The sequence below is a fragment of the Limanda limanda genome, chromosome 8 (assembly GCF_963576545.1).
Source record: "Limanda limanda chromosome 8, fLimLim1.1, whole genome shotgun sequence".
NCBI classification, from domain to species: Eukaryota; Metazoa; Chordata; class Actinopteri; order Pleuronectiformes; family Pleuronectidae; genus Limanda; species Limanda limanda.
In genome coordinates this window covers 8,495,562-8,518,213 of record NC_083643.1, presented here as the reverse complement: position 1 = coordinate 8,518,213, position 22,652 = coordinate 8,495,562, and the positions used below count along the sequence as shown (strand labels likewise).

At 41.8% G+C, this 22,652-nt stretch overlaps 5 protein-coding genes across 8 annotated transcripts; 2 read left to right on the top strand and 3 right to left on the bottom strand.

Moving 5' to 3' along the window:
- Positions 1 to 315: 315 nt before the first annotated feature.
- ccdc34 (coiled-coil domain containing 34) lies at positions 316 to 7,410 on the bottom strand. Of its 4 annotated transcripts, none has more exons than XM_061077178.1 (7): positions 7,236 to 7,410; positions 3,075 to 3,545; positions 1,900 to 2,044; positions 1,654 to 1,761; positions 1,383 to 1,541; positions 1,160 to 1,292; positions 316 to 923 (listed from the first exon to the last, which is right to left on the bottom strand). In XM_061077178.1, the coding sequence occupies exons 1-7, from the start codon at positions 7,247 to 7,249 to the stop codon at positions 721 to 723; spliced, it is 1,233 nt and encodes a 410-aa protein (XP_060933161.1). In that variant the 5' UTR covers positions 7,250 to 7,410; the 3' UTR covers positions 316 to 720. The 4 variants fall into 4 exon arrangements, with proteins under 4 accessions (XP_060933161.1, XP_060933162.1, XP_060933164.1 ...); XM_061077179.1 differs by having other exon boundaries at positions 3,075 to 3,542; XM_061077181.1 differs by lacking the exon at positions 7,236 to 7,410 and adding an exon at positions 3,671 to 3,894.
- slc15a5 (solute carrier family 15 member 5) lies at positions 5,529 to 10,075 on the top strand. The gene is made up of 9 exons (XM_061077182.1): positions 5,529 to 5,715; positions 6,447 to 6,669; positions 7,780 to 7,949; positions 8,049 to 8,269; positions 8,339 to 8,525; positions 8,999 to 9,187; positions 9,332 to 9,463; positions 9,574 to 9,682; positions 9,934 to 10,075. The coding sequence occupies exons 1-9, from the start codon at positions 5,544 to 5,546 to the stop codon at positions 10,073 to 10,075; spliced, it is 1,545 nt and encodes a 514-aa protein (XP_060933165.1). The 5' UTR covers positions 5,529 to 5,543.
- Positions 10,076 to 11,126: 1,051 nt separating this feature from the next.
- On the bottom strand, positions 11,127 to 14,501 carry LOC133009101 (E3 ubiquitin/ISG15 ligase TRIM25-like). Its single transcript, XM_061076505.1, has 5 exons — positions 13,920 to 14,501; positions 12,877 to 12,972; positions 12,561 to 12,794; positions 12,419 to 12,472; positions 11,127 to 11,587 (listed from the first exon to the last, which is right to left on the bottom strand). Exons 1-5 carry the CDS (start codon positions 14,493 to 14,495, stop codon positions 11,246 to 11,248), a joined length of 1,302 nt encoding a protein of 433 aa, XP_060932488.1. The 5' UTR covers positions 14,496 to 14,501; the 3' UTR covers positions 11,127 to 11,245.
- A 1,770-nt stretch (positions 14,502 to 16,271) lies between these two features.
- On the bottom strand, positions 16,272 to 19,220 carry LOC133008839 (E3 ubiquitin/ISG15 ligase TRIM25-like). The gene is made up of 6 exons (XM_061076179.1): positions 18,632 to 19,220; positions 17,920 to 18,015; positions 17,604 to 17,837; positions 17,358 to 17,514; positions 17,228 to 17,266; positions 16,272 to 17,136 (listed from the first exon to the last, which is right to left on the bottom strand). The coding sequence occupies exons 1-6, from the start codon at positions 19,205 to 19,207 to the stop codon at positions 16,616 to 16,618; spliced, it is 1,623 nt and encodes a 540-aa protein (XP_060932162.1). The 5' UTR covers positions 19,208 to 19,220; the 3' UTR covers positions 16,272 to 16,615.
- A 1,252-nt stretch (positions 19,221 to 20,472) lies between these two features.
- Positions 20,473 to 22,472, top strand: tmem17 (transmembrane protein 17). Its single transcript, XM_061077114.1, has 5 exons — positions 20,473 to 20,597; positions 20,740 to 20,843; positions 21,767 to 21,880; positions 21,966 to 22,109; positions 22,200 to 22,472. Exons 1-5 carry the CDS (start codon positions 20,483 to 20,485, stop codon positions 22,275 to 22,277), a joined length of 555 nt encoding a protein of 184 aa, XP_060933097.1. The 5' UTR covers positions 20,473 to 20,482; the 3' UTR covers positions 22,278 to 22,472.
- Positions 22,473 to 22,652: the final 180 nt, after the last annotated feature.

The window sequence follows — 22,652 nt, the reverse complement described above, 5'->3', positions numbered from 1 at the left end:
AATAAGGTGATCATTTTACCTCCGGCTTCAGTGCGAGATGCTTAAACACAGAGCGAGCGTTCTGCTTTGAATCTGAACCTCTCTCCTCTGCTTCTCTCTCCCTCCACCCCCTCACTTGTTTCTGTCGTCATCTCAGCCCACTGAAGAGCAAGGCACAACAGAACAATGTGTGAGTGTGAGGGGCTCTGGGCCACGCCGGGTTTATCTATCTTTGGCTGTGACCGAGAGCCAGCGTCTTTGTGTGGTGTGGCTGACATGTGGTTCTGCTGACCACCCAGTGACAGAACAAAAGAAGAAGAGGACACAAGCCCAGGGGAGATGTTTATAGTCTATTTATTGCAATAACAAGCTTTGTTAATTTATACAGAGCGAGAATAAGATAGGGTGATGTGGCTGTAGCCATCTTAGAATATGAAAGCTGATCAAAGTATCAGAACAACCTATTAACATCTGTTGGGTTAGATCATGTTTAAATCATGTAAACATACTAAAACCTGAATATTCAACAGTATAATTACTTAAACTTTACATTAAATGCATTCAACAAATTGCTCCGGTGTATAATTCAAAGACAATAATGAAAAACGTCAACAGGACATGATGGACCATGTCTCGATTACCATATTAGAGAACAGAAATCCTGCTGTGACTCATCATGGTGTCAGTTCAGGAGCTGTGGTTGAACCGAAACAAAGCTGCAGTGTCACAGACTCTGCTGTGTCATCTCCCCGGCAGCATCTGTGCAGCACTCACCACATTTCTAAGTCTATAAGTCGTCCTGGAGCTTTGCTGGTTTTTTCTTTGTTTCTGAGGTTTATTCCCAGTGGTCTTCTTCAGTGATGTCTCTGGAGGTGGTGTGTGAATCGGCTTCCATGGGATGGGATTGACGTAGCTGGGTGATGGGTAGGTTTTGTCATAGGGACCTGGAGGGAATCAAACCGATAACATATTCATAAATACCAGGGATCCACAAGGGAAAAGAAACTGACAAGCTAGGATCACATTTACAGTGTGTAACCAACATAGAAAATGTATTTTGCCGCTGGTTATAAACTGCATTAAAAAACCCAAAGCTAGATTTGTATCAGTTGTAGGGTTTCAAAACATTTTTAAATGATTAATCACAGTTACTACTTCCCACATGACTGAATGACATTACTTGTAGTAGGGCAGCAAGGTGATTTGGGAACTGTTCTGCTTTTTTCATTGGTCGCCGTCACCCATTCCTTAAACTTCTGCTCTGCCCTCTTGCGGCGCTCTTTTTCCTGCTCCTCCTTCAGTTCAGCTTCCTCCTGTAAAAAGACAAAAACATCCAATCATCTCTCACGTCAAAAGACTTTCTTTATAAAAATAGTAAAATGACTACTAAAGGTCTGCATTACTTTCTCCTGTTTTTCTTTTTCTACTTTTTCTCGGTTCTTCTTCTGCAGCCAGGCTCTGTACTTCAGCTGAGCTTTCTGTTCAATCTCCCTCTGATTTTCCAACCGCCACTGCATCTCCTCCTCCTCCTTCCACTGTTTCACAAGCTGCTCATGTTTCTCCTGGAATTGGAAGAAGAGAACAGATTAGAGAAATGACTAACGTAGATAACGCTGGCAATACTGTTGAAACTGTGAGAAACTGTGATTGTGTTGAGTTTAAAGAAAACTGTACCTGATCTGTTTTGATCTTAAGCCACTCTTGGATCTTCTCTTCCATGACCTTCTTTTTCCGCTCACGCTCCCTTTCTTCTTGTTTTTGTTTTTCCTTAAGTAAGCCCTCCTAATTAATAGTGTACAAAAAGTTTGACTTAAACATTCAGATAGTGTGGAGGAATAAAGATGGTAAACACTCAAACAAAAAGAGGAAAACACTGCTGTTCCTTTACAGTGACAGAAATAATGTGAACCAGTGGCTGACCTTCTCGGCTTTCTTTTCCAGTTCGAGTCGATCCTTTTTGGCTTTGTTCACCAGCCACATCTCCCATGCACCCAGTGTGGGTGAGGCCGCAGGCTGCACCGCCGACCTTAACAACTGCTCAACGGGTCTTTTTGGAAGCTCACACCTATAACCAAACCAAACAAGATGAGTATGGTGGCCCTGAAGTGGAAAACACAACGGAAAAAAATAACAAAGAAAACACAATGGTATTACATTCTAATAGTGAAGATAGGAAATTAAATATTGACACGGCTCGTCACTGATAGACACATAAGGAGATGCTGTGTGTGTTTTGTTATTTGTTGTTGTGTTTTGAGAATAGTTTTGTGATTTGCACTTATAGGTTCAGTGTATATGATTTAGTGACATCTAGTGGTGAAGTCGCATGTTGCAGTTGAATACCCCTAATCTCGTACTCGCCTTCCAAAAATGAAAGAAGACCTGTGGAAGCTTCAGTTTTTCATAAAAACTCAAAAGGTGTTTAGTTTGTCCAGTCTGGGCTACCGTAAAAGACATGGATGCCTCCGTAGAGAGGACCCTCTTCTGATGTAAAAAGTATTTAAATATGAAATATCTAAATATAAAAGACCTACTGAATCACATCACTAGGATTATTTTAGATATTTATTTCTGAAAATAGATCCTTTGCACCTAAATCGTATACACTGAACCTTTAAGGGCCAAGAAAATAAGGAACAAGATAATTTTCTACTGCACATACAGTGGAAAAGGATCCACTTAATACAATGTACTAAAAAGCCATCACTTTTAGTACATTGTATGTTTATTACATTCTATTCGGAACTATTTTAATTCTTTGTATCTTTTATTGCTACTTCGTTCTCTGTACGATGCCCTTGACATTCTGCTGTAACACAATAATTTCCCAATTCTAGATCAATAAACTACTTGTCTAGTATCATAAATAGTAACATCCATCCATCTATCTATTAATTATACTGCAATACCTGACATGCCCCAAGTTGCCTGGAAAAAAACTGTGTTATAAAAATGTATAAGACATAGAAATATTCTCCAAACACAGATTTACTTTAAAACATATTCTATTATACACAGACATGATACCAGCCTTGAGCCTGGTGGTGTGTGAGTCGGTTCAGAAAGTGTGATCAGCTTTATAAACGGATCTGTACCTGACTGGAGAGAGGCTGAGTCCGGACTGGAGGCTCTGCCGGGGTGAGTCCTCCTCAGCCGGACTGAGCTCCAGATCCTCCTCCTCCTCCTCCTCACTCTCAAAACTGTCATGGTAGATGGGGGACAGCAGGGAGAACGTGTCCTCGTCCTCGGACAGGACTCCGTCTCCCATGCCCCCGGGTGCGTGGACATGTCCCTCCCGACCGCTGCTCTTCAGAGGGGTCGAGCTGAAGACCTCCGAGGCAAAGCCGAGAAAGTCCTGAATCTTCTCTTTAGCCTCAGACATCACTAGCCGACAGTCCTGCATCTTCTCTACAGCCCCAGACATGTCTAGCCGATAGTCCTGCATCTTCTCTCCAGCCCCAGACATGTCTAGCCGATAGTCCTGCATCTTCTCTCCAGCCCCAGACATGTCTAGCCGATAGTCCTGCATTATCCCTCCAGCTCCAGACATCACTAGCCGAGGTCTGCTGAGAGGCACATGTCGTCACACAACAAACGTTTTCATGTAGTTGTGAGTAACTTCTGTCTTTGAAGTGACGTCAAATAAACACACGCAGCTTTCAGTGTGTAACACAATGCAAACATTACTCACCCGCTGACGTCACACAATCGTGTTTAGGGCTCGTTTCCACGGTTAGCCGAGCGGGGCTAACGTTAGCATCGGTGAGCTAACTTAGCTAAAGTATAGGCAAACGTCTGATGCTAAGTGCTAACTCCGCAGTGACTGTGGCTCAGTGTGTAACAATAGAGAACAACAAGTAGTTGACCTGTGTGTGTGTGTGTGTGTGTTTGTGAAGAAAAGCGTGGCTGTACTTCTCGTCTCTTTCTTTCTTCCAAGTGCTTTGTAAACAACGCCGCTTCCCATGATACGCCACGCCCCCACGCTCAACTGGACTCTGCCTCCGTAACCATGGAGACCCCTTACTTCTCATACACCACGCTCTTCATCATGTTTTCCGTCACAACACATTTAACTATGTATAAATATATAAGCTACATATACATAAATATGCATTAACATGTCTGTAGGTTCAGTAAATATATGTTATTGTGATATTGTTTTCTTGTTTAGTGGAATCGAAGCTCACAAAAATACTTTCTTCAAATATTTTAGACTTTAATATATTGACTGTGAAATCTATATACAGCTCACATTTTCACATCTATCGTTGTTCTATTATATTTAGTACAAATTTGAGCATGTACAGTTTTTAGTACATTTTTATGTTTATTACGTTCTATTCGGAGCTATTTTAATTATTTGTATCTGTTTTATTGCTACTTCGCTCTCTGTGTCCAATGCCCTTGACATGCTGCTGTAACACAACAGGTTCCCAATTTGAGATCAATAAAGTACATATCTATGGATCTAACAGCCAACCTGCCAAATATAAACTCTGTATTATAACACTAATAACATTTTAAACATCAGAAAAAAATACTGAAGCCTCCAGAAAACAATCCTGTTACAAATCATTAGCAAAACTGTTGATCCCTCTATTCAAAGCAGCTTGTAAACTGCTGAATCAGCTGTCGTTAACCTCACTTCATGGCGGACGTGGCCTGGACTGTGCTTTGGGAAGTCAGCTAACTGTCTCCTCTATCAACAGGCTGTTGTTTTCTAAATGCACGGGCCCAGTTGAATTTAAACTGCAGATGACTCTCACTTAACATCATCCGTCTAATTATCAGCAGGCTGCTTCCACAGGGATATGTGACATTTTGTAAGTGTTTGTTATAACCTGCAGCGATAAATTATTTTCTTATGTTGTGTTTTATGTTATTTAACGCTAAAGTCTACAGCTTAGGCAACATCATGCTTTCTTGAGTTGTCATTTCTTCTATGACTGTATTCATTGCAACCAGGATTTAGCAGAATTTCAATGACATAGTTAGATTTTAAAATCCAGAGCCAACAGTGTCCAATAATTCTCAAACGATTGAGGGAGTAAAAGCAACAAACATCATGTTTGTGTCTTACTGGTAATTATAGAAATATTTCTGGGATGCTCTCTAAATAGATTCCGTTCATTACTCCTGACGGGTGCCATCTCCAGATCTTTGTCACATCCTCGTAAGACGTCTGCAGTTCTGAGTAAGATCATGACACGAGGAAAAATTAGTCACCAGCACGTGCAGAATGCAAGAAGGTGTGTCTCATCCTGCGTGTCTCAGGTCCAGCTCTACAGCCGCACCAGAGCGACGGATTCAAGCTCAATCCACAGCTGGTGCAACCCTCCAACAGTCAAGAGTTCCCATTCAACCGAGCAGCCCAGCAGCCTGCTATGGTGGCAGGGGACCCTCAGAGACCTCCAGAGGGCAGGAGCCAACGGCGACGAGCCTCCCGGACGCCTCGTCCAGACCCAGGGCGGCCGAGGAAGTCCCGCAAGAAGCTCCAAGTCATCATCTGCGTGCTGCTTGTGGAGCTGTTTGAAAGATTTGCTTTCTTTGGGATTGTGTGCAACATGATTCTCTTCTGCACTGTGAAGCTTGGCTATGACAACTACTCAGCTGCAACAGTCAACCTGTGCTTCATAGGAGCCAGCACCCTGACCCCTGTCCTGGTGGGGTGGTTTGCAGAAACCTTCTTAGGAAGGACCAAAGTGCTCTACGTGTGTGCTGTTCTTCACGTCTTCGGTGAGACACAATGATTTCAGTTTGATATCTGTTGTCTGATGTGAGGAATTGGAAGGTATATTTCTGTAATAATGTAAGATGAGGGTTTGGCTTGATGATACAAAGATCAGCTGTGATGAGTCTTTTCTCACTTTTCCTTGATGATACAATATCTAGGTATTTTTCAAAGCCTGGGAAAAAGTTTCAATTGTTCCTCTTATAACTCTGTTCATCCATCCATCATTCATTATCCATTATCAATACCTCTTATCATTTGAGGGTAACGGGGAGCTAATCCCAGCTGACATTGGCTGAGAGGCAGGGTACAACCTGGACAGTGTCTCGGAGGCTGACATACAGAGACAAACAGCCATTCACACGTCGATTTAGATTCTCCAATTAACCTGACCTAGACCTGAATGTCTTTGGACTGTGCCAGGAAGCCACAGTACATGCAGAAAAAACCTGTAAATACAGGCAGAACATGCTAACTCCACACAGGGTCTGCTGGCTAAACCAGGATTCAAACCTAATTCTCTTTGAAACGACAGTGCTAACCACCGCACCACCATTCCACCCTTCATTCTTATTGAACTGTATTATTGATGTGCATTAATCTACCAGATTGTCAGTGTGGGCTAATTTCAAGAGTCTATTTCTGTAAAGGTGCTTGGTCATGGCTCCACTCCTGTGAAATCCTGTTTGAAATGGAGCGGATGACGAGGACTTCACATGTCTTTGTGAAATTCTAGGTACAGCCATGCTGCCCGTGGTGGCATTTCCCTTCGAAGATTTCTACATCAACACTCATCACATAGCCCACCGGCTGGAGCCCCGGGAGCAGCAGATCTTGTTCTACACCGGCCTCCTGGCGGCCGCTCTGGGCATCGGTGGCATCCGGGCCATCCTCTGCCCCATGGGCGCCTACAGCCTGCAGGGCTACAACCAGCACCAGCTCCTGTCCTTCTTCAACTGGTGGGTGTCGCTATCTGAGAGCCGTCAGTTACTCGTCAAGCAAATCCTCCACAATCCACTGCTGTTATTACTGTGATCAGTTTTAGGATCATTTGAGAAATCGTCTTTATGAAGTTATGTACAGATCAGTGTTTCTGTTACATTCTGAAACTTTTTGTGTGATGTTAAAATTTCCCTGTATAGCACCAACCCCCTATGGTAATGCTTGCGAAGAGTTTATGATGTGGAGTAGAAAATAGAGGGGTTCATCTTCTGGGGAAAGGAACCAAGGCTCAGCAGACTATCAATTGGATAACTGGTTTTCCAGATGTATGTTTATTTATATTATTTATTCTATAAATCCTCTTGACAGGGCGGGCCGTCAGACTGTTAAGTGTCAAACGTTGTTATTTACAAAACTGCTTCGTATAGCTAGGTACTGATGCGACATATCTTTGGAAAGCGAAGATTCTTGTGATTCGATCGATGCAAACCATTTCAAGATAAGATCACCAGAGCAGGCAAAATCAACGCCTCAGTCAGACCACCAACGAAAAAAAAACAGTAACAAAATGGAGCTCACTCACCTAAAAAGACTCATCGTAATCCACCTATCGATAACATTCCAACAAAAACGGTCTTGTTACATTGCCAAAGATCCAGACGATCCAATCCAGTAACATATTTAATCCAACACACATTATACATCAAAGAGCACCCACAGACTGCTGTTGCGTCATCTCAGAGCAGCTGGCAGCTTTGTGTAACCTTTCATGTATTTCCTTTGTAACTCCTGTGTATGTAAACAAAGCCGATTTCTGGATTTCACAACGGCGACTGCACTCTGAAATTTAGATTGACAGCTCACTTGACCCAATAGGAGCTGGCATGGGTTGTCCACAGCCTTAAATATTAAAACAATGCAATAGGTTAATCATATAAAAAGAAAAAAATGCAAACAGTTTGAACAGAATCACTTTCTTGTCAAACCAATCAAACAATGCCAACATTTTTAGGGGATACAACAAATCAAACTATTCCACAAAGCAAATTTTCGCTATGTATCCATGTAAAACCTCATGTTTAAAGAAATGAAGGACTTTCATTTAGAATTGATGTCCTTGTGTTTAGGTTCTACTGGTTGGTGAACCTGAATTCCACCGTTGTGTTTCTGGGTATTGCGTACATCCAGCAGTCTGTGGCCAAAAATCTGGGTTTCCTCATCCCCTTCACCTCAGTGCTGCTGGCGCTCATCGCCATACACATGATGCGCAACAAACTCACCTACAAACCCAAGAAAGGTAACGTACATAGAAAAAAGTCATTCGGGCTCACAGTACATCTACTTCTAGTCCATGACGTGTATAACCTCACACTTTTCCTCCGTGTTTCCTTCACAGGTGGATCCTTACTGACCACACTGGGCGTCTTCCTGAACTCTCTCAAGATGTGCTGCCTCCACTATCGGCACCTGAGTGGAGATGTGGTCTCTTGGTTGGACCGGGCCAAGGAGAACAACGGTGGTCGCTACAGTGAGACGCACGTGGAGAACGTTAAAGTCCTGGCAAAGCTCTTCCCTCTTCATGGCCTCCAGCTGCTGTACAGAGCCTGCATCACACAGGCAGGTCACGTTACCTTTAGTTAATCATCGGGATCATTTCAATAACGTTAAAGAATATGTTTCCCACAGATTCCCTCAGGTTACTACATACAGACGATGAACTCCAACCTTCACCTGAACAACCTGCTGTTGCCTATTGGAGCCATGAATGTGATCGGCATCCTGCCTCTGCTGCTCTTAGCACCGCTGATCGAGTGCGTCACTACCTGCTACCTCTCCATGGAAAAAGCTCCTATGGCCCCTGCGAAAGTCATCAGTGAGTATATCTGAATATATTCTCCTCCACTATTTGTTTTCACTGTCTATTTTCTTTCATTGAGTCAGTTTTGTATGCCTCCGTGGCAGCGACAGCCGACGTCAGAGGCAGTACGTGTTTGGGTTGTCCGTCCATCCTAGCATGACCACTCAAGAACAGCTTTAGGGAGTTTAATCAGATAAAGTAAAATGGTTTGGTTGGACTCATAGATTAACTGATCAGATTTGGGTGGTTAAATATCAAAGGCTTATATTGCTGGGACCTCACAGTTCCCCTCTTTGCCGCATGAACGTGTCATCAAGAAAATCTCTAGAGGATTCTTAGAAGAGGAAACTTGGTAATGACTTTCTTGCTCTTCTATCTCTGTGTCATCCTCCATCTTCTCTCCTGTAATCACATCCCCCACCCCACTCCCCCTCCATTCCTCAGCCCCCTCTCTTATCATCCCACCCTGTCCATCCTCCCCCCTCCAGCTCTGGGCCATGCATGTGCCACTCTGTCAGTCCTGGTGGCAGGTTTGACGGAGCTGCAGAGGAAAACTCATCCACTGGTGGAGCAGACGCTGTCCGGGGTGGTTCTGCAGGTGTCGTCCATGCCCTATTTCCAGCTGGCTCCCCAGTACATCCTGCTTGGTCTGGCCGAGGCTCTCGTCACCCCTGCATGTGAGTGAAAGACTAGAGTTCACGCTAGATTGGAAGCATTTGTGAATTGATCAGATTCCTCAGATTTACACATGATAGGAGTGTTCAAGGGCGGTGCTAATATTTCACAAATAGAAGCTTCTGCTGTCACTTCCTCCCTGGCAGGTTCCCTCATATCTTTCCAACTGACCCCGAGCCACATCAGAGGCATCTCCCTGCACTTCCTCACCCTGTCCTACGGAGGGGGCTGTTTTCTTGGAGCCTTGATCGTCCAGCTGGCGTACTTTCTCTCTGGAGGTAAACAAAAAAATGAAATGTTTTGTTTCCTTCCTATAACAAATGACAGGGGCACAGTGATTTGATAAGAAGGCTGATGCTGATATGGTCGCGATTATATTTGACGACAGGTAACTTCTACCCAAACATACTGCATGATGGGAATCTGGAGAGGTACTTCTTCCTCCTGGCCTCACTGATGGCTATTAATACCCTTGTCTTTTGGAGAGTATCTTACAGGTACAGTATTATTTGCAACAATCTTGTCTATATGGTGGCTGCCTATAACGTTACAAGTATTTTATTAATAATACACAATAAACACTGTCATCCGTGGATTTCTGTGAGTTACCCTGGTTCAGGTCCATTACAGTTCATTTTAGGTGCTTTCCAACAGCTAGTACATAGTTGAATATAAGACTATGGTTACAATAATGGTCAAATGCTTTGTTGCTTTCAAAACTTGTGCACCTTCCTGTTGTCCTGCCCAGGTACATAGACCTGAGTGTGCAGGGCAAAGCACTGACCATCAGCCCTCTGACCGAGAAGCTGCTGCGTTACAAGGCCTGCCTGAGTTTCTACGACACCGTGGATCGCTCCTACACGAACGCCTCCATCGACTCTGTTCTATGACCGTCTTCTCTACGACCTCAACTCTAAGCGGCGCTGGCGCTGTCACTACTGTATGTCTTAATGTGTCACTTTGGATAATGTAGCTTGAACTGAAGGAATAAAATATGTGGAATGTACATTTTTTGGTGTTTCCCGATTATTTTAATACAGAAATGGCAGAATTTCTACATGTGATGATACGATACTGATCCTCATTGTTCCCCCTGCCAAGGAAGTTCACACCTGGTGCTTTGTTGGTTTTGTTTGTTTACCAGACAGCTTGGTTTAAGGACATGATATGGGTCAGAGAAGAATACATAAAATGTTTGTCCGCTTTTTAAAACATTGACATTTTCCCTGATTTCTCCGATAAATAATTGTTGGATCTTGATGGAGAAGAAAACTGATATTTATGAGTGTGTGAGGTTTGGTGCAGCTTGACTGATTGTTGCCTTGACAACTGAGGGCCTTTCATGGACTGTTATTTTAATGTTGGCCCTTAGAAGAGAAAGGGAATTTCTATACAATTGTACTTTTAAAGATTTTTAATTAAGCCATCCGTAAAATGAGACCTATTTATTTTCTGTTCGTGTAATCGAACATATCTTAAATGTTATAGTTAGTAATCCAGATTATTATAAGTAATGGTTCATTTTAAAAACATGTTTCTAAATTCTAACACTTTCTAAATATTGCAAATTGTTTTTATGTGCATATCTTCAGGCCTGTGAGATTATTTATGTATAATTATAACAAATGCAGATGGAACAGTAGGCGGTCCTACAGGTAAATGAATCCAGCTGATTTTCACACAGGAGCATTACAACCCAGTCACCATAAGGTTGAACTGAGTTACCTGCATGTCACACATCTCTGCTGCAGCTTCCACCGGGTCGTGACCTTGGTGTTCGTCCACCACACAAATCAGGCATATGAGCTGTCGATCGCGCGGCAGGAGAGAAACCACACTGAACTTTTTCACATTTAATTTTTATTAGTAAACATGTTCCTATTTAACGTTTGACAACTATTTATATTTTGGTTTACATTTGAAATATTCAGTGAGGAAACATTTAAAGTAGGAATAATGTGCAAATGAAATTGAGAAATATTCAACAGTTAGTTCTGACACAAAAAAACTGCACGAAGCAAAATGAAAATACTCTCAAAGTTATTTCCCTCAGGAACCCTTTACTTTTGTGCGCGTATTTGAACAGACGAACCTCTGGAGACCATGAACCCGGGGTACAGAGGCTTGGAGAATGTGGTCTGAACTCTGTGAAGGAGTCTCATTTGACCAGAATCAGAGACGCTGTAGAAGGACAGGCTCCCGGCCTCGTGGTTCAGATACACTCCTACAGTAACGGAGCAGGGCACAGATATCCTAGTTTTGACTTCATTGTGCCAGAAGCTGCAACTAGAAGTTGAGAGGGAAATGCTCCAAGACTGGTCTGTGTATCCAAAGCTTTTCTCTTGCAGCTCTGACCCTTTGTAGCACATAGCGACCTCAACCCTGGGCCCCTTCCACTCGACCTCCCATTAGCACACGCCAGATAAACCTTCAGTGCACAACACTTGATCATATTCAAGTGCCCCTAGACCAGGGGCGTAACAGTGAAACTGTCTGTAAAGTGGGAGGGTTTTATTGTGCTGGAGTTCAATAATGAACCTGAAAGGGCTGATTACATGAACTGTTTTATAAAGGTGTCGCTGTTTAAAGCTAATTAGATTGATGTGGTGTCACATTTAAAAAAAATTAAAAAGCGAAAAGGGGAATTTACCAAAGGAATTCATTTTGGTGCGTTCCAGTTGTGTCAGAACTATCAGGAAATATTCATTTCCGAGTGGGAGAATTCACGTAAACGACACCTGCACAACTCGAATACATTTTTATTACTAAATACCTTATTCAACAATAAATAGCTTACAGAAATATATGATTTGGGGGATCACAACAAGCAGTAATGACGTACAGAAAATACAGGAGTACAGCTACATTATCAGAAAGTGTATGGTCGGGGCGGTGCTGAACCATTTTAATCCAGGTTATCTTGCTTTCCCATCAGAGAGCATTAGGTTTTCAAATGCTGTGTTGGGATCCAAACTGAGGCTGCAGAGATCTGAAATGCAGAATTTTATTTCAGATGAAATTATTATTCAGTGTGAAATGACAGGCTTAACCCAAATGTGTTTTTGCCAGCATAGGGTGAACCACTCACACAGGAGAAATTCTTCTCTTTTCATCGGATCAGCCTGAACTAAAACAAATACACATATTCTCAGCATCCATAGAAAAGCGAATATTTACACAATCTCATATGCTTCCAAAAAATATACTTGTTTTCTTACTTATTTCCGCGATACCCTGTGATCTGGAGACTCATCAGGTTCTGGACAGTTGAAAATGGGCTGGGAGCTCTACACAAGTAAAAAAAACAGACACACGTTATAAGCTACAGTCCTTAACACCAAATAATTGGATCCTACCTTCTTTGTGTCACTGTACCTGCAGGAAATGAATGTGATCCTCAGTGAGTGACAGCTGCTTCAGTGAATCCTTTCTCTTCCTCAGCTCAGAGATCTCCCTCTCCAGCCGATCCACCAGGACCCCGGCTTGGCTCACCCCAGCTTTCTCCTCGACTCTGATCCTTCGCTTCACAGCACGCAGCTTCATATCAGCCGTCCGGACACTTTCAGTGTAGACCCTGTCTGCCTCCTGTACCGCTGCATCTCCAGAGCACTGGTATGGTGCAAAGACATTGGGAATAATGTCAGTTCCTGTACAGGAAATGGTTTCAGGTTAAAAGAAGAAGAACATTCACCTTTAGTGAAGCAATATTCTGTCTCAGTTTCTTCAGCTTCTTCAATTTCTCTCGAATTCCCCGGTGATACCTCCGTTCTTTCTTTGGAAATTGTTTCTGAAAATAAAACCATATTGTTAACACCTTTGTTCGTTGTTGATCAGTAACATAGATTTACACTTTATTAGAATAAATAGAATAACGACTCCGCCAAGAATGTTGTGTTTTTTTCACCAACATCCGTTCTTTTGTCATCAGGACTACGCAAAAATTATTGAGCGGATTAATACGACACTTGTTGGACATTGGCCAAAAAGATATTAAATATTGTCTTGGATCTACAAATCATAACACTCGTAAACATTTCGAAATAGTTTTATGATTGAAAGTCCTTCCATCTGCTGAGCCTGTTTTCCTTCAGTATGCGATGCAATTGATTCCTGACGTTCCATGTCTCTGTGCAGGAGCAACAAAAGTGTCATTATAGGACATTTACAGGTGAAATTAACAACTGATTTCTCTGCTATGGTACAAATCTGGATCTGGTGGCTGTGTGCATCTGACACACCGTGTAAATACCTTATGCCCATAAAAAAATAACTTCAGTAAGTGGCTAATGGGGATATAAATAAACTTTCCTAGGACAGATTTGTATATTTGTATATTTGCAAACTTGCAGTAGAACAGTATGTCTGTCTCCTCTTAAATCTTTAGTTTTATAACACTATTAAGGACTAAGATAAGATAAACCTTTATCAGTCAAAATTTGGGGAGATTTGCAATATTACAGCAGCAAGAGTCAAAATAGGCATCAAATAAGTAACATGCAATACTTGTAAAGTCTAAGAACTATAACTAAATTAAGGAATATAGACAAATATTTATGTAATTAAACTAATAAATACAGGGTAAAGACAGAAAAGTGTTCGAATATATACAGGGAATTAATTGCACATGAACCGTTGATATTTAGTCTGTTGATTAAGTGTAAAAGTGTCAAAGTTATATTCTCTCTCTTATCCTTTGTGAACATACAAGGGCTGGTCGACATTAAACAGCCTGACCTGTCTGTCTTCCCTCTCCGCTGCAGCAGAGACGGTGTCATGGCTTCTGTGCTCGTCCATCACACACAGCAGACAGATGCAGTGTCCGTCGCTGCGGCAGAAGACCTCCAGCAGCTTGTCGTGCTTGGGGCAGATCTGGTCTTGCATGGAGACGGACACCTCCACCAGCTTGTGCCTCTTGAAAGCTGCAGACTGGTAGTGAGGCTGCAGGTGGGTGGAGCAGTAGGAGGCCAGACACACCAGGCAGGACTTCACGGCCTTCAGCCTCCTCACGGTGCAGACATCACACGCCACGTCCCCGGGGACAACCTCGTCCCCCTCCGCAGCAGCAGCAGCTTCTTTTGACATTTTGCCCATCGCATCCTCCAGCACTATGTTCTTGCCCAGGACGGGTCTTGGGTTGAAGGAGTGGACACACTGGGGACATGTGTAAACTCCCTTCTGGTTGTCCTGGTCCCAGAAGGTGTTCATACACTCCTGACAAAAGCTGTGTCCACAGTGAAGGGTCACCGGGTGGTTCAGTCCATCCAGACAGATGGAGCACTGGAACATGTCTGACCCGCAGCTTTCTGCCATGTCTGCTGCTCCGGCTAATTTGCGTTTTCCCTGAAAGTGAATGTTACGACCCTGTGTATGTGTGACACTGTCTGTCCCTCCTCCTAGTATGTGAGCAGTCTTCCTTGAGTGTGTGTGTGTGGCCTGATTGATAGCAGGTGGGACCTGCTGATTGCTGCTCCGGGATTGGCCAGAGTGAGGAGAGGAGCCTACTTGAGGAGCTGACTGACTGCACTCTCCCTCTCTCCATCCAACCAGGACTATTGTCTGTATGCAGTATTGTTTTGTTGTGTATACATGTAAGTAAATGAGTGTGGGTGGTAGCCCTGTAGGAGGGAGAAGCCTTTTCTTTTACCCTTGTTTTCTCCTGTTTTTTCACGAGTTAGGAGTTAGATAAGCTTGTCTTTTTGTTAACAGTTTTGTTTCGTAGCAGGAGAGTAGGGAATTAGATTGTTTTGTTTGTTGTGTTGGCCTTTCTCCCTTTGACGTGGAAATAAAAGCTACCACCAAACGAAAAATACTTTGTGACACTGGCCTGCTTGGGAGTGGGAAGAATGGGGAGAGCACCACAATTATGTCTCTGTGTTCCCCTAGACCAGGGGCGTAACAGTGAAACTGTCTGTAAAGTGGGAGGGTTTTATTGTGCTGGAGTTCAATAATGAACCTGAAAGGGCTGATTACATGAACTGTTTTATAAAGGTGTCGCTGTTTAAAGCGAATTAGTTTGATGTGGTGTCACATTTAAAAAATAAAAAAAAAGCAGAAAGGGAATTTACCAAAGGAATTAATTTCGGTGCGTTCACGTGTTGTCAGAACTATAAGGAAATCATCCTTTCCGAGTGGGAGAATTCACGTAAACGATACCTGCACAACTCAAATACATTTGTATTACTAAATACTTTATTCAAGAGTAAATAGCTTACAGAAATATATGATTTGGGGATCACAACAAGCAGTAATGACTTACAGAAAATACAGGAGTACAGCTACATTATCAGAAAGTGTCTTGAAACATAATAAATGTAATAAATAATTTAACAAAGAGTAAGGCAGTGACTTGCATTCTTATAAAAATGTTTATCACACTAGTCATATGATTGTTTAATCAACATTATTCATAAAATCCATTCTAAAATACTCAAAAGTTGCGCGATACTTTGAGGAGCTGGCTTTGTGTGTGGTATATAATTAAAATCAAGAACAAAGTTATATGTTGAGGTTTTTTTAACCCAACATGTCTATAGCTTCTACAGCTGGTTTATCGTTTCTTCTTCAAATTCAAAATGTTATCAATATAATTGAAAAATAATCCTTGACACTCATTTGTTCTTTTTAAATATATCGGATTTGTAATCGTTGAAAGTTGACACAGATATTTCAACTCTCTCTTGTTCATGGTGACTCCCACTGTCCATACGCCATTTTAAATGCTATAGTTAATAATCCAGATTATTATAATTAACTTTCTAAACATTGCACATTTTTTTATCTGGTGTGCCATCTTCAGACCTGTGAGAATATTTATGTAAGAATTATAACAAATGCAGTTGAAAACATAAGGCGGTCCTACAGGTACATGAATCCTGCTGGTTTTCACACACGAGCATCACAACCCAGTCACCATAAGGTTGAACTGAGTTACCTGCATGTCACACATCTCTGCTGCAGCTTCCACCGGGTCGTGACCTTGTTGTTCGTCCACTACACACATCAGGCATATGAGCTGTCGATCGCGCGGCAGGAGAGAAACCACACTGAACTTTTTCACATTTTATTTTTATTAGTAAGCATGTTCCTATTTAACGTTTGACCACTATTTATATTTTGGTTTACATTTGAAATGGAGTCATACTTGAAGAGAAATGTGTATGATTAACAAAAGAACATAAAAAAATAAACATGTTACGTTTCTATCATCTTTTCCTTGCACGTAAAAAAAATACAATAAACTCAGGTAAAGCAAGTTCAAGAGTAATGCTGAACTGTAGATCTGTTGAAACCACGTATTCAGTGAGGAAACATTTAAAGTTGGAATAATGTGCAAATGAAATAGAGAAATATTCAACAGTTAGTTCTGACACAAAAAAACTGCACGAAGCAAAACGAAAATACTCTCAAAGATAGTTGCCTCAAGCAACCCTTTACTTTTGTGCGCGTATTTGAACAGACGAACCTCTGGAGACCATGAACCCGGGGTACAGAGGCTTGGAGAATGTGGTCTGAACTCTGTGAAGGAGCCTCATTTGACCAGAATCAGAGACGCTGTAGAAGGACAGGCTCCCGGCCTCGTGGTTCAGATACACTCCTACAGTTACGGAGCAGGGCACAGATATCCTAGTTTTGACTTCATTGTGCCAGAAGCTGCAACTAGAAGTTGAGAGGGAAATGCTCCAAGACTGGTCTGTGTATCCAAAGCTATTCTCTTGCAGCTCTGACCCTTTGTAGCACATAGCGACCTCAACCCTGGGCCCCTTCCACTCGACCTCCCAGTAGCACACGCCAGATAAACCTTCAGTGCACAACACTTGATCATATTCTGTGAATCTCTCTGGATGGTTGGGGCGGTGCTGAGCCCTTTTAATCCAGGTTACCTTGCGGTTTCCATCAGAAAGCATTAGGTTTTCAAATGCTGTGTTGGGATCCAAACTGAGGCTGCACAGATCTGAAATGCAGAATGTTAGAAATGATTATTCAGTGTGAAGTGACAGGCTCAACCCAAATGTGTTTTTGCCAGCATTGGGTGAACAACTCACACAGGAGGAACTCTTCTCTGTTCATCGGATCAGCTTGAACTAAAACAAACACACATAATCTCAGCATCCTAAGAAAACTGAATATTTACACAATCTCATTTGTTTCCAAAAAATAAACTTATTTTCTTACTTGTCTCAGTTATTTCGACAATACCCTGTGTGATGTTTTCCATTTGATCTTTCAAAGTACAGATGGCCTTTTTCATAAAGTCAAAAGAACTGTCGAGGTGGATGTTGTAATCTGGAGACTCATCAGGTTCTGGAAGGTTGAAAATGGGCTGGGAGCTCTACACACGTAAAAAAACAGACACACGTTATAAGCTGCAGTCCTTAACACATTAAATAATTGGATCCTACCTGCTTTGTGTCGCTGTACCTGCAGGAAATGAATGTGATCCTCAGTGAGCGACAGCTGCTTCAGTGAATCCTCTCCCTTCCTCAGCTCAGAGATCTCCCTCTCCAGCCGATCCACCAGGACCCCGGCTCGGCTCACCCCAGCTTTCTCCTCGACTCTGATCCTCTGCTTCACAGCACGCAGCTTCATATCCGCCGTCCGGACAATTTCAGTGTAGACCCTGTCTGCCTCCTGTACCGCTGCATCTCCAGAGCACTGGTATGGTGCAAAGACATTGGGAATAATGTCAGTTCCTGTACAGGAAATGGTTTCAGGTTAAAAGAAGAAGAACATTCACCTTTAGTGAATCAATCTTCTTTCTCAGTTTCTGCAGCTTCTTCTCTTTCTCTTGAATTCCCCGCTGATACCTCTGTTTCTTCTTTCCAAATTGTTTCTGAAAATAAAACCATATTGTTAACACCTTTGCTCGTTGTTGATCAGTAACATAGATTTACAATTTATTAGAATAGAATAAAGACCCCGCCAAGAATGTTGTGTTTTTTTCACCAATATCCATTAGTTCTTTTGTCATCAGGATTATGCAAAAACTATTAAGCGGATTTATAAGACACTTGGGCCAAAAAGAAGATATTAAATATTGTATACATTATATTTGCAAACTTGCAGTAGAAAAGTATTTCTGTCTCCTCTTAAATCTTTAGTTTTATAACACTATTAAGAACTAAGATAAGATAAACCTTTATCAGTCACAATTTGGGGAGATTTGCAATATTACAGCAGCAAGAATTAAAATAGGCATCAAATAAGTAACATGCAATACTTGTTAAGTCTAAGAACTATAACTAAATTAAGGAATATAGACAAATATTTATGTAATTTAACTAATGAATACAGGGTAAAGACAGAAAAGTGTTAGAATATATACAGGGAATGAATTGCACATGAATTGTTGATATTTAGTCTGTTGATAAAGTGTAAAAGTGTCAAGGTGATATTCTCTCTCATCCTTTGTAAACGTACAAGGGCTGGTCGACATTAAACAGCCTGACCTGTCTGTCTTCCCTCTCCGCTGCAGCAGAGACGGTGTCATGGCTTCTGTGCTCGTCCATCACACACAGCAGACAGATGCAGTGGCCGTCGCTGCGGCAGAAGACCTCCAGCAGCTTGTCGTGCTTGGGGCAGATCTGGTCTTGCATGGAGACGGACACCTCCACCAGCTTGTGCCTCTTGAAAGCTGCAGACTGGTAGTGAGGCTGCAGGTGGGTGGAGCAGTAGGAGGCCAGACACACCAGGCAGGACTTCACAGCCTTCAGCTTCCTCACGGTGCAGACATCACACGCCACGTCCCCGGGGACAACCTCGTCCCCCTCCGCAGCAGCAGCAGCTTCTTTTGACATTTTCCCCATCGCATCCGCCAGCACTATGTTCTTGCCCAGGACGGGTCTTGGGTTGAAGGAGTGGACACACTGGGGACATGTGTAAACTCCCTTCTGGTTGTCCTGGTCCCAGAAGGTGTTCACACACTCCTGACAGTAGTTGTGTCCACAGTGAAGGGTCACCGGGTGGTTCAGTCCATCCAGACAGATGGAGCACTGGAACATGTCTAACCCGCAGCTTTCTGCCATGTCTGCTGCTCCGGCTAACTTTCGTTTTCTCTGAAAGTGAAACTGTCTGTAAAGTGGGAGTGATATATGGTTTTATTCTGCTGGAGTTCAATAATGAACCTGACAGGGCTGATTACAGGACGTATTTCATTAATTGGTCGCTCTTTAAAGCTCATTTGTTTGATGTGGTGTCACATTTAAAAGAAAATTAAAAAGCGAAAAGGGGAATTTACCAAAGGAATTAATTTTGGTGCGTTCACGTGGTGTCAGAACTATCAGGAAATAGTCATTTCCGAGTGGGAGAATTCACGTAAACGACACCTGCACAACTCGAATAATTTTGTATTACTAAATACTTTATTCAACAGTAAATAGCTTACAGAAATATATGATTTTGGGGATCACAACAAGCAGTAATGACGTACAGACAATACAGGAGTACAGCTACACAATCAGAAAGTGTCTTAAAACATGATAAATAATAATAAATAACTTAACAAAGAGGTAGGCAATGACTTACATTCTTATAAAAACGTTTTATCACACTATATGATTGTTTATAATCAACATTATTCATAAAATCAATTCTAAAAGACTGAAAAGTTGGACAGTACCTTGAGGATTTGTGTGTGTGTGTGTGTCTGTGTGTTTGGAATACAATTAACATCAAGAATTTAGTGATATGATACGTATTCTAGTTTTTATTTAAATAATATAATAAAAACGTCTTTAGCTTCCAGTTAAGTTAAGTGGTTGGTTTGTGTGTCAAAATCATGTGCACTCTTCCATATCGTTGAAAGGTGAAACAGATATTTCAACTCTATCTTGTTCATGGTGACTCCCACTGTCCAGACGCCAAGTTTCAAATGACTTTTACTGTAGAATTTGTGGCTCATAACTTGCTCATATTGAATCTAATTTAAAAATACATCCTTGAGAGGTGACCCAGATATTTCACCTCACGTCTTGTTCACGGTGACTCCCACTGTCAGAACGTCAAAGTCAATCAAAGGCTAAATCAAAGGCTAAGTTGACTACTTTTTCATAAATTGCACTTATTTAATATATTTATTAAAAACCTTCTGGATATCTTATATAACATCAGTTTACACCTTTACATGAAAGATAACAGGATCAGGAAGTACCACCTTTAAGACACATGTCTCTATTATCCCCTTGAACAGCTGCAGTTGAATTCTACTTCCTGTCTCTGGTTGCCAAGGAGACGAGGACAGCGTTCGGCCAGCGGAAGAGGTTTTCACTTCCTCCGCAGATGTTAGTGTTGCTCTACGAGCGATGGAGCTTCCGGAGACGATCCGGAGACATTTGGAGGATTTCTCCCGGAACGTTTTATTCGACCGGAGCCGAACTGAGACGCTCTCGAAGCGGAACGATGGGTTCTCGTTTCCCGGTGAGTCCCAGCTCGAAAACCCCGCTGCTGTTGCTAACATGCTAATGTAGCTAACGTAGCTAACTAGCGAGAGGTGTAGTTTTTACAGCCGCTGCCCCTGAAGCTGATCTGTTTATTTGTATTTTTATGATTTCTCTTCCAGACAAGCTGGTTCTGTCCAGTCTCCAGCTCCAGATGTCGCTGTACTTTAACATGTTGTTCTTCCCCTGGTGGTGGATCAGTGAAATTGTGATGCTGCAACTCAAGGTGAGGCAGAGAAACAAGGGAAAGTGATGTGAAAGAATGTGAATATTTAATAAATCAATGATCAATAATTACAACACTGCGATAGTATGAACACCAGGGTTCTGATTCTGTTTGGAAAATCAATTTAAGTCAGATCACTGAATTTAAAAGGAGGACAACAAAGCAGAGTTTGGGGGAAATTAAGTTAATAAAGTATTTCTTACACAAATGTTGCTGTATAAGACAACTGCTATTTTCCTGCATAGTTGATACAACACTATACAAAAAGCATGTGTAAAGCAAATGCAAAGTGGAAAAATCACAATTTCTTAAGGAGTAAATATGCACTTTAATTCCATATTGACCAATTTGGTGTTTATCCCTTTCTTTACATTTTTTTTCTTGCTTGTTTTTCTTTTTGTGTTTTGTTTTATGGATTATTTTGTTAATTACATGCCTTTATTGTAATATATTTGAAGTTGAACAGCTAAACTCTGCTGCCTGTCAACAGAAACTTAATTTTAAGCCTTACTATTGAAATCTAAATGGCTCAGTGGCTGAAGCAGGTTACAGGCGACTATCTGCAGCAAATGTTCGTGGACGAAAAGCTGAGCAGCGGAGACTAACCTGCTCTGCTTGATAACTCTCAAATGGAAATCCAATATGTGTTGAGTCCTAAAGCTAGTCTATAAAACTGGTGGCTCCCATTATCCAATAAATCCAAGTATTTCATTTAATTTCACTCTTTACAGATAAAAATAAGGCTTCCCCCATCACCTCGTCATCATTCATTCACAACTAAACAGTGAACTGGTGACAAACCTTATGCTTCAGCCACTGACACCAACAATAACACAGATGACACCTGACTTCTACTACACAGGGGTTCATTTTTACTACTCACTCAATTAAAACTGCACTGCTGTGATTGTCCTCCCTTCCAGTATCCTGCCTTGCCCGACTACTACAAGTTCATCCTTGTGACCCTTCTCATCCTGATGACTCTAATTGAGGCCATCAGACTTTATCTGGGTTATGTCGGGAACCTGCAAGAAAAGGTTGGTGCATCAAGCAAACATGAAGAGATTCTGCAGTTGACTTATACAGGCAGTGTAACTGATTTCATGCTTGTGTTTGTGGCAGGTCCCAGAGTTGGCTGGATTTTGGCTGCTGAGCATCCTGTTGCAGTCTCCTCTCATCCTGTTTCAGCTCTTTAATGAAGCTATTCTCATACAGCCCCTGGAGAGAGGAGTTCACATCGTTCTCGCTATATTTGTACTCTCACAGGTATGATTACATTTTTTACTTGTTCCATTTTAAGCAATGTATGTACAGGCTGTTATTTGATCTTCAATTGTTTTTTCCTGAATGATTCAGGCCCTCTCTGGTTTTGTGGCGCTGCGGGACATGGTGAAACACACAGAAAGCCAATTTCACCTCCGACAGTTTGACTGATTTCTGAAGTTCAGATGTGGACACATCTGGACACACCTGGACATGACATCGACTCTGATATCCAAAAGGGTCTAACAAAAAAAATTTTGAGTCATATTTTTTTTAAATGACATTTTACACAGGACATCTGCTGAGCACAGCTGTTTGCTGAAGAGAAAAACTTTTGTACCATATTTATTTTTATATTTAACTCACATTATATTTCATGGGATTGCCTTGTTATTTTTTGTAGGGTTGCAATAAATAAAATCCATATAACATGTTGCCTGTACATCATTTATTATCAATGCAGGTATAATTAAATATCAAACAAAGATTGACGTTGGATAGTAGCTGTTTCTTGGGGGTGTCACTTCTCTCCTATCCAAATGAGAT

What these genes read in the sequence shown, in the direction of transcription:
- slc15a5 (XM_061077182.1), top strand. Translation starts at nt 5,544, where the DNA reads ATGATTCTCTTCTGCACTGTGAAGCTTGGCTATGACAACTACTCAGCT. An exon ending in CACCTACAAACCCAAGAAAG is followed by an intron (nt 7,950 to 8,048) that starts GTAACGTACATA and finishes TTTCCTTCACAG; the next exon opens with GTGGATCCTTACTGACCACA. An exon ending in GGCGTACTTTCTCTCTGGAG is followed by an intron (nt 9,464 to 9,573) that starts GTAAACAAAAAA and finishes ATTTGACGACAG; the next exon opens with GTAACTTCTACCCAAACATA.
- ccdc34 (XM_061077178.1), bottom strand. An exon ending in CTCAGCCTCTCTCCAGTCAG is followed by an intron (nt 2,045 to 3,074) that starts GTACAGATCCGT and finishes GTTTGGTTATAG; the next exon opens with GTGTGAGCTTCCAAAAAGAC. An exon ending in AAAAAGAAAAACAGGAGAAA is followed by an intron (nt 1,293 to 1,382) that starts GTAATGCAGACC and finishes GTCTTTTTACAG; the next exon opens with GAGGAAGCTGAACTGAAGGA.
- LOC133009101 (XM_061076505.1), bottom strand. Translation starts at nt 14,495, where the DNA reads ATGGCAGAAAGCTGCGGGTCAGACATGTTCCAGTGCTCCATCTGTCTG. An exon ending in AGAATATTGCTTCACTAAAG is followed by an intron (nt 12,795 to 12,876) that starts GTGAATGTTCTT and finishes GCACCATACCAG; the next exon opens with TGCTCTGGAGATGCAGCGGT. An exon ending in ATGAGTCTCCAGATCACAGG is followed by an intron (nt 11,588 to 12,418) that starts GTATCGCGGAAA and finishes TGCTAATGGGAG; the next exon opens with GTCGAGTGGAAGGGGCCCAG.
- LOC133008839 (XM_061076179.1), bottom strand. Translation starts at nt 19,207, where the DNA reads ATGGCAGAAAGCTGCGGGTTAGACATGTTCCAGTGCTCCATCTGTCTG. An exon ending in AGAAGATTGATTCACTAAAG is followed by an intron (nt 17,838 to 17,919) that starts GTGAATGTTCTT and finishes GCACCATACCAG; the next exon opens with TGCTCTGGAGATGCAGCGGT. An exon ending in ATCACATTCATTTCCTGCAG is followed by an intron (nt 17,515 to 17,603) that starts GTACAGCGACAC and finishes TTACGTGTGTAG; the next exon opens with AGCTCCCAGCCCATTTTCAA.
- tmem17 (XM_061077114.1), top strand. Translation starts at nt 20,483, where the DNA reads ATGGAGCTTCCGGAGACGATCCGGAGACATTTGGAGGATTTCTCCCGG. An exon ending in TTGTGATGCTGCAACTCAAG is followed by an intron (nt 20,844 to 21,766) that starts GTGAGGCAGAGA and finishes CCTCCCTTCCAG; the next exon opens with TATCCTGCCTTGCCCGACTA. An exon ending in CTATATTTGTACTCTCACAG is followed by an intron (nt 22,110 to 22,199) that starts GTATGATTACAT and finishes TGAATGATTCAG; the next exon opens with GCCCTCTCTGGTTTTGTGGC.